Here is a 10,082-nt window from a genome sequence, read left to right as displayed (position 1 = left end):
CAAGAAGAATAGATGCCTCGACACATATAAAAGCAAGACACTAAACACAAAACAAAAGACTCAACAAAACACTAAACACAACATTACAAGAAAAACAAGTAAAAATCTCTAAACTAATAAAGTTGTTTTTAGCACCGATATTGAACAAATCTTATCCGGCAATGGCGCCAAAAACTTGACGAGCGCGAGATATACATATAACAATTAACTCACCTACAGTCAAGTTTTATATTTATAATATCTTAAATACCCCACACGCAATTTTTCTGCAAGTATACAGGTCGTGAGCGAGTATAGGTTATTACGGGTCGAATCCATAGGGAAGATTTTCAATTGCCGGTGATTTTCGAATTTCGTTATTATTTAGACTATCACAAGTACAAGGAATTCAATCTACACTATAAAAGTAACAAAAATACAATAAAAAATTCCTAGAGGTATGAAATTCTTTACTATTCTTACAAGTGAAGTTAACTGGTTAAGTGAATGCTATTATCTTGACTAATTACGGCGTAATTTCCTAATGTATGTAAAGCTTACTCTCGTGATGAATCAACTATATTTGTAATTAAGTCATACCAACTCTCATGGTTATGAAATCAACTACAAGTTCATATTTTCTATGAAATTACATGAAACAAGTCACTTAAGTCACAAAGGTGTACCTCTACTCTCGTGAGTGTACTCTCTAGATTTATCACTTCCTTGAACTAGTGTTAAATTCTAATTCTCATTGCAAACTTAACACCTTAAGATTATCACAATTAAATCATGATTAGAAAAGTAAAAGTGATAAATAACTTACTCAAAATAATACCATCAAATAACCAAGTAAACATCACTAACAAGATATAGAAAGTTCATCCATAACTCTAGACATAAACTTTAACTAAACATGAAAAACAAGAAAGAAAAGACCATACTTGTATTATAACTAAACATAAGATTCAAATACAAGAGTTAAAGAGTTGAAGAGATGGAACCCCTTGTCACATATAAGCAGCATCTTCTCCATCTTCAAATCTCAATCATCATCCTTGCTTAGCATAATACAAGATAGACTAAAACTATACTAACCTACCTAAGCTAATGAACTAAGAAAAACTAGTGAAGACTATATTTTGGTGGAGTTTTTCTAGCCTTCCAACATTGCGAAAATGTTTCCCAAAGGCTGCTATTTATAGAGGATTCAAGAGTCAAATGAGTTGTTTCTAGTTGTTATTTTTTACTCTTAAAATTGTTGTTTCTCCAACTTTCCACGCTCTTCTTGGTCAGATACAGCCGAAATTACTTACTGGAATTGAGCTGGAAAGTTGTGTGAATAAAGAACAAGTTGTAGAGTAAGTTACAGCTAAAAATGATGAATATGCGACCTCGAAAATGTGACCCAAGGTCGTCTATTGTATCCCATGTTTTCTGCTTTGCAGGTTTGCACTTTCTGAGCAGAATTCATCCTTGCTTTGTTTTTTATCCAACTTCAACTAATATTTTCTTAATGATGGAGGCTGAACTAGCTCTTGTGGAAAACATAAAAGTTGTAGCTCTTTGAGTTAGCTTTCCAATGCATAACGAATGATCCAATTTTGAGCTCTGTAGGCTGAGAAATGACCAAAATACCCTTAATTGGTCAGAATCAGCTTTTGACAATGAAATTGCACTTCTGTATTTTTACTTTTTGACTAGGAAAACGACTAAACTGGACTTCGATGTCCCATATTAAATATAGATCTATCTCTTAGCTTCAAAATGGTATAAGAATCACCTCAATCCAATGCTTGTACCTCAAGATATTGTCGAAATACTACAAGGTATCAAAGCTATGAAACCTTTTTCTCGTATACTAAATTGTATTTCTGCTCTTGCACTTTATAATCCCTTTTTATCACTTCAAACCATCATCAATCATCCAATTATCTTCTCAATTCATTCCATTTGATGATTGAATCATTAAGTGTACAAAAACATGAAGTTTTCACCATTTAAATCCATAAAAATACAATTTTTACCACTTAAATCACAAAATGCATATTTTTACTAGAAACTTAGTTAATTAGCTATAAAAGTAGTTAAAACATACCAAAACTAATTATTAGAACACATTTAAAATATGTAAAATATACACTTATCACTAGTCTCCCTGAATTTGACCCTTATTCAATTCCTCTCTTCCAAGTTTTACAACAACACAAAAGACAAAAAAGAAAACGTGTTAATCAATATTTTTATATTGTTCATACAAGTTTGCTTTAAACACAATTAGCAACAATCCAACACAAAGACCACAATTTACAAAACTTATGAATAAATTATCAAAAAATATTCTTGTAGCACCCTTTACAACCCATTGCGATGACAACGAAGGAAATCACATGTTCTCGTGTCATTTTCCACCCAGTCATTGCTGTCATGTCACTTTCTACCCAACTAGTACAAAGCATAAAACCCTTATACCCAATAAACACAATAGCCAAACACTTTACTTTTTTTTATTCTCATACAACATGATTCATGCAATATTAACTAAATCTATGGGTTTATACAATTTCTTACCATATATTTTGTATGGGTCGAGGTATTCATCTCTCTTTCTTTTTACCCACTTCATCGCGATTAATTAGCTGACAGCGTAATTGACTAATGAAACTTGTCTTCAATCTTTCACTTGAATCCTCAGATTTTCTATTGAGTTCGATTTGGATGTCAATGGAGAAACCCTACATTTTTTTTCTTTCTATTAAGAGGTAGACCAAATTGAGATTCTGAATTGAAGCGGCCGGCCATTATGGCTTCTTTATTGTGCTTAAAATTTTTAGATGATTATGTCCTTCAAACCCTATGCATGTAGATCATGTGACATCTATTCCGTTTGACTTGACAGTCAAATTACACAAAATGATACAAAACATGTACTTTGGTTAGTTCAATGACATTTTCGACTCAGAAAATAATTCAGTGACCTGAACTAGCACAAGTGTATAGTTTAGTGACATTTGGCGCAATTTACTCCTAAAAAAATTGCCCCTAAATTTATTAAGCTAATTTTTTTTTATGCAGGGGACGGGTGGGATTAAGCTAACTTGAAAATGAGTTTCTTCCTCTAATATTTCAAGCTATTGATGCAAATTGATAACAAATTAAAGTGCTAACAAAGAAGTGGTTATGCTTCATTAGGGATATAGGTTACATCAATGATACTGAATTTTACCCCCAAAAAATGCAGAAATCTGACTAAACTTTTAGAAACCATTATGAAATATGAATTAATAAACTTGTAGAAACCATTATGAAATATGAATTACTTGTTTAAACAAAAATACTAGCCTGCATGAATTTTGGTTGTTTTCAGGGTCATATGTACGAAATGCTCCTTGGGGTTTGCCTTCAAACTTTGGGGATATTGTTGGTAGGCAAACTGGAAAAAGCAGGTGTAAATTCCCTTTACAAACTTCTTTTACCTTTGCGATGGCAGACCATTTTGATAAAAGCCCAATTTAAGAAGGCCCTTTTTTTTTTGAGGGACAATTCAAGAAGGCCTAAGAATTATTTGCAACATCTTTGCTAAAGAATCAGTCGCAGTATCATTCAATAACTTTTTTAAGTTTATTTACATGAATTGCAGGCACGCAGCTCAACGAAGGTTAAAACAAATGCAAGGAAAAATGCTAGGACAGAATGATGAAGCAAAATGAAATATGGAGACAGAAATTGGAGATACCATGAAATAAACCAAAAGTAGGGGAAGAAAGTAGAAATGGAGAACAAGGGTAGGACTGTTTTTTAAACCTACTTTTGTACCATTTCTGGTTCCATTTCGTGTTTGGTCTCCTCTTTTTTATTTTTTTATATTCATTATGTATCTGTAATGGACTATTGATTTTATTGTATTTAACAAGCAATTTCTTGGGGAGGTTTGGGTTGGGTTGGGTGGTAACGAAACGGGTTGTAGCTACCACTGAATCAGAAAAAAATCATCCAATATAACACTCAAAAGAATATATAGGTTTGGTAAGTATTCAGGCTATCAGCTCAGCTGCTAAGATGATTTTCTTGATTATCACCTTTGGTTGAAACAATTCGAAAAAACATGTTTTTCATGCATTTAACAACAAAATCAAAAAGTTAACATCATTGACACAGCAGCCAATGCTGCAATATTCTCTTTTTATGCTCATTCCTGTGTTAGCTTGAAATTCCTTAATATGACCTGCAGAACAAGCAGAGAAAGCTTGTGCACCAACAAACAAACAGAACTTCAGATAGACAGAGAAAGGGTGAATGAGTAGCTATATGTTTGCCAAAGGTATCGATAATGGAAGGACAATTGCATTCCGCACAGAGTAATTCAATGCCTTTGATGCCAGCTCCGAGTGCACATTAAGGAGTTCATTAAAGCACCCCTGGATGACAAGAGGCGCTTGTCAATAAACCTTTCCTCAGTGTAGTATGCGTCATATGAAGTAAGCACTGAAAATGGAATTGCCAAAAGATCACGAGCCATCTTGGAGAGTGTAGGATATTTTGGTCTCTCAGTCTTCCACCACTCGAATACGTTGAAATCTTGGTCCCAAGGAAGCACAGGTTCTTCCAAGTACCAATCCAGTTCTGATCGTGGGGGCTGACTATTTGCCTGAACAAACTGTTGGTAGTCTTCCAAGTGACTTCTTATGTTGGTGGGATTGCTACTAACCTTTCCTTCAGGTTTGACAACTCCAACTTTCCTTCTCTTGCTGGGAAGATCATCCTCATTTTCTGAGTTGAAACATTCAATTTCGTAGTCAGAAGGACACGAGTCACACTCAGAAATCTCTTTCTGGAGAGAACTCGTTAAATAATCATCATAAAAGCTGCGAACAGTCTCCAAAACAGCAGAATGTTGAGATTTATCATTGCCACCCTTTGAACATAAGTACTCTATGTAAACCATTTTACAGCGGGGATCCATTACTGCAGCCATAGCCATCACCAAAAAGGTATCCTCCCAATACCTATCAAACTTCTGCAGCAGCTTCTCGAGGATAGTATTGACATAGCTGCATGAATTCGGAAAATCCAGCTCTAAGCTCACACGAAGATCATAAAGATTCTTGAGAAAAGTGGTAGCAGTAGGATATTTAGCATGAAACAGCAATTCTGCTACACTATGTAGCTTGTCTACTGATTTGGAAACTCCTTCAAGTCTCTTCCACTCTTCAGGAGAGAGCAAACAACTATCATCAACAAATTCTGTATCAAGTTGTCCCCTTGACTGCAAGTCCAAAGCCTCCTTTAACTTAGAATTTGTAATGGACCAAACCGGTTCTAATTTTCCCCATATTATAAGATCCCGAACCTTGTCAATGATCATTGATATCTCTTGGAATGCATCCTGTGCCATTGAACTCAAGAACCATGCACAGCAATGTACATGAAGTAACTTGCCCTTAACCTGAGCCTCTGTCTTTTTTTGTATATAGTCTTGAATCCACTCCAGGGTTTCAGCATCAAAGATGTCACTCTTCACAGTAATGGTAAAAACTTTGTCCATGATCCCCCAGTATTCGAGCGACTTTACAATAGCTCCAGAATATGATTCCCAGTTGAGAACTTGAAATCTGAGAACCCATTTTTTCCATTTCCAAGTATCATCAACAAAATGTGCTGTTAGGCACAAAATGTCATCAAAAGCATCATTTTTCAACATCTCAACGGATAGGTTTACCTTTGCATCCATATTTCTTAATATATGCTTAATCTTCATCATCTCTGTCTCATAATACTTCAAGCAGTCATTTTTGAGCGACTCAAAATCCCCCAGTTCAACAAAGGGATTCAAAGAGGACACAAAGCGCTTGAAGATTGGGCATTCTATCATCATGGGAGGGACTTCCTGGACACAAACCATCTTTGTAAAGGCTTTTTGGATTTGTTCCAATTCTAGCGCAGAAGAAGGAAGAAAGGCATCTTCAGCATCAGAACCATTTTCATTTGATTCTTCATGAAAAGAACCATTACAATCACTGGATTCGTCAGCAGAAGCTTGGGAACTCATCTGGAGAACAGGAAAATTAATCATACATAACCACTTCTTTTTCCTTTTCTTGGTATATAGCACTATCATAAACATCAAAAATATAACCCAAATTATTTTGAATGCCTTTAATCACTACAGCAACACATATTACAAACAGATACGGGTGACTTGTGGCCAAAATTTTCTACGTCCAGCAAGATAACACTTGCACATTTCTAATTGTGATCACATTCCTATTCTAAACTAGAATCCCATATGGACGAATGGATCTTCAGTGTAAATAGCACTACCATACACAGGAAAACATTCCCAAAAGTAATTCCAAAGCTTCAATCACTCCAGCAACACAGATTACAAACGTAAAAGTGTAAACTGGGGCCAAAATTTTCGACATCCTGCAACATAAACGCTCACTCATTTCCTAATTGTCATTACTTACATGTTCTTAAACTAAAACCCCATATGAACTAATCAATCTTCGACACGGCCAGGAAAAAAAAAAACATAGCACTCTCACATGTTCTAATACCAAAAGATAGCAAACTAGAATCCCTCAAGAAAATCGATGAAGAATCACAGCTACTAGTATAAAATCATCAGTCTTTCCCTTCCATTTTTTGTTTCTTCCCCTTCCAAGACAGTGCACCGTTCATCAATACTAGCAAGAAATAAACACGCAAGACTTTTTTCTTCTTTTTGAATTTCAATATGGTGTAGAACAAGCAGTGATGAAATCAGATACTAGTACCACAAATCAACAAGTACCCTTTTTAATTTCTACTTGCCTCTTGTCTTCTTTTAATTCTTTATATCCAAATTCAGTTTTTTTCCTCCAAGAATTATCAGTTCCATCAAGGGTTCAGTAAAATACTAGTAATACACAAATGAAATGTATGCAGAGACAAGATTGGAGGCAAAAAAGGGGTTACAAAATCAGAAACCTGGGCTGCAGAGTACAGGGCAGGACTGCACGGAGAAGACCCTTTTGACTTGCAGGAAATTATTTGAGAATGGTTAATAGATGATGTAGATTGCCCTTTTTTTTTTGGCCCTTTTTCAGGAAGAGGGGAAGTCAGTCAAGCTAGTTTATGGCGGAAATTTTGGGGCCCCACCTCCTTTTGCGCGGGAAAAAAAAGGAAAGTTTAATGCCAATATTGATATTATCAATATTTTTTTTTACGAGTTGTGAATTTGTACAAGCATGAATTGCTCAAGAGAAAAGTTTTACCAAAAAAAAAAAAGAAAAATTTGCATGTTCATTAATATTCATTTTAAGAAATTATTCTATTCTAAGTGGTAAGCTATCATAGCAATTTTTCAAAAATTCTATACATATACTTATTATAATGCAATAGATATTTGGGATAATTTCAGAAACCTCCCTTGAGGTTTCTCATAGTCTCACTTCCCTCCCCTGAGATTTCCAAAATATCAAAGACCTCCCTTAGAAGTAAGTAGCTAGTATCAAATCCAACCCAATTCAAAAAGATAAACAATAAAAAATTGGGAGTTGGAGAGAGAAAGCTACCTAGTACCACAAACGCCCTCAAACCTTGCATTAGTGAGATAATTTCATATGAATAGTACCTAGGCAATTTAAGAAGAATGAAATTTTAGGAGAGGTTTCTGAAATAGAAAATCAGCTAAGTATAATCTACCATACACAAACAACTATTATATCAACATAAGCTGTTAAAGAATAAAAATTTTTCAGTACAAAATTTTTAGAGACTAACTTGAAGATGTGATTTAAAGAGCTGTTGAACCCTTTATAATAAAGGTGGAATCTTCACATATGGCTTAAAACCCTGCTTCCCATGTTCTAATTGAAGTGACTTCTTGCTCTTGCAGTTTTCTATGCCATACATCAACCTGAGTAGGATGCCTAAATTTGATGCCCTTTTTCTCATGGCATTTTAGATATTATTTGCACTTATAAATTATCATTAATTCAATTAACCATATTTATAACTAATTTAAGTAAATTTTATCCAAATAATTGTGAAATATCTAATAAGTTGTGTGAGTATTTAACTCATTTTGTTCGTGATGATGTAAGAAATGGGACCCAATATTCTACTAGAGGAGATCCCTAATATTTTGAAAATCTTAGAGGAGAGAAGTGAGATTGTCAGAAACCTCAGGGGAGGTTTTTGAAATTATCCCTAGATATTTGGACTTGTGAGATTGTGTAAATTAGACAGGCTAAAAAATAAAAATAAATGGAGTATTGTTATAAAACTAATAAAATAAACTACTACAATAAAGATGGAAATATTAGAGAAAAAAAGTAAAGGAATAGTTGTTATAAAACTAATAAAATAAACTACTACAATAAAGATGGAAATATTAGAGAAAAAAAGTAAAGGAATAGAGAATTATTTCCTTATTATTTTCAACTAATCAAAAGTCATCTCAAGAGGTGTCAAGGTACCTCTATATATAGGTATTATAAAATATAGGTTTATGAAACGGTTCATCCATTACATGAATGGGTCTATGGATTGAAACCGTTCATCCAATGTAATTCTTTACATAATGTAGCAATAAATTATGAATTAATTCTCTTGGGATCAATGAATTATGAATTAATCCTCTTGAGAATACAAATGGACATCTACACTTTTAGTTAATTCATAACACTCCCCTTTGGATGTCCATTACACAAAGAATATGTCTCGTTAAAACCTTATTAGGGAAAAGTCCAGTAGGACAAAAACTCTAATGAAGGAAAAAGAGTACACTATTCATGTATATTAATTTCTCCCCCTGATGCAAATTTCATTTGAAATCTTTTAGCAGACGCATTTCAATATTCTTCATCAATTTCTCAAATGTTGCAATCGGCAATGCCTTAGTAAATAAATCTACCAAATCATTATTTGATTAGATTTGTTGCGCATCAATTTCACCATTCTTTTGTAAATCATGAATAAAAAAAAATTTTGGTGAAATTGTTTCATTCTATCTCCTTTAGTGTATCCTCCTTTCAATTGAGCTATACAGGCTGCATTATCTTCATATAATATAGTTAGAAAATTTTCTTTCTCGGAGGATAACCCACAACTCTTCCGGATGTAGTGGGTCATTGATTTTAACCAAACACATTCTCGACTAGCCTCGTGAATTGCTATTATTTCAATATGATTTGATGAAGTGACGGCTAATGATTGCTTTATAGATCGGCAAAAAATAGCTGTATAGCCATATATAAATAGATAACTAGTATGAGATCTTGCTTTATGCGGATCAGATAAATACCCAGTATCAGTATAGCCAAGCAATTCAGGCTTAGATTTATTTGAATAAAATAAACCAAGATTAATTATTCCTTAAAGATAGCGAAAAATATGTTTAATACCATTCCAATGTCGTCTTGTGGGCGACAAACTAAATCTTGCTAATAAATTCACTGCAAACGATATATCAGACTTTGTACAATTAGCAAGATACATTAGTGCACCAATTGTACTGAGATATGGTACTTCATGACTAAGTATGTCTTCATCTTCCTCTCGCGGTCTAAGAGGATCCTTATTAAGGTCTAATGATCTGACGACTATTAGGGTACTTATTTTATGTGCGCTATTAATATAAAATCGCTTTAATACCTTCTGGATATAAACAGTTTGGTGGACAAAAATTTCACCTTTCAAATGCTCAATCTGTAAACCAAGACAAAAATTTGTCGTACCAAAATCTTTGATCTCAAATTCGTTCTTCAAGTATTCAACAACTGTGACGCCCCGAAAGGATGAGTGTGAAAACCCGAAAATTTTTGTATATTTTCTAGATATTATTTTTGTTTCCTTGGCTATAATTTTGTACCTTTCTTCAATATATTAATTTCCTATACATTTTTATAAGAGAATATAGTTTTCAAATCATTTCCTTGATACAAGTAAATCCACGTTAATTTTGAAGAGTATTATGAACATGGGACCCGCTAGTGCGGTAAATGCAATATATTTTTGATAACTTGTTGGAGTTTTGTATTAAGTGATATTATTTTATAAGGTGCTAAAAGATAATTAGATGTTACCTATATGGATTAGTATTAGAGAGACAAAAA

The 10,082-nt window shown here is 33.8% G+C and overlaps 1 protein-coding gene across 1 annotated transcript; it reads right to left on the bottom strand.

The window, feature by feature from the left end:
* Nucleotides 1–4,198: 4,198 nt before the first annotated feature.
* LOC113732653 (zinc finger BED domain-containing protein RICESLEEPER 1) lies at nucleotides 4,199–7,048 on the bottom strand. Its single transcript, XM_027258570.2, has 2 exons — nucleotides 6,952–7,048; nucleotides 4,199–6,028 (listed from the first exon to the last, which is right to left on the bottom strand). Exon 2 carries the CDS (start codon nucleotides 6,026–6,028, stop codon nucleotides 4,343–4,345), a length of 1,686 nt encoding a protein of 561 aa, XP_027114371.1. The 5' UTR covers nucleotides 6,952–7,048; the 3' UTR covers nucleotides 4,199–4,342.
* Nucleotides 7,049–10,082: the final 3,034 nt, after the last annotated feature.

This window comes from Coffea arabica, chromosome 2e (genome assembly GCF_036785885.1).
Source record: "Coffea arabica cultivar ET-39 chromosome 2e, Coffea Arabica ET-39 HiFi, whole genome shotgun sequence".
NCBI classification, from domain to species: Eukaryota; Viridiplantae; Streptophyta; class Magnoliopsida; order Gentianales; family Rubiaceae; genus Coffea; species Coffea arabica.
This window is presented reverse-complemented; position numbering and strand designations above follow the sequence as displayed.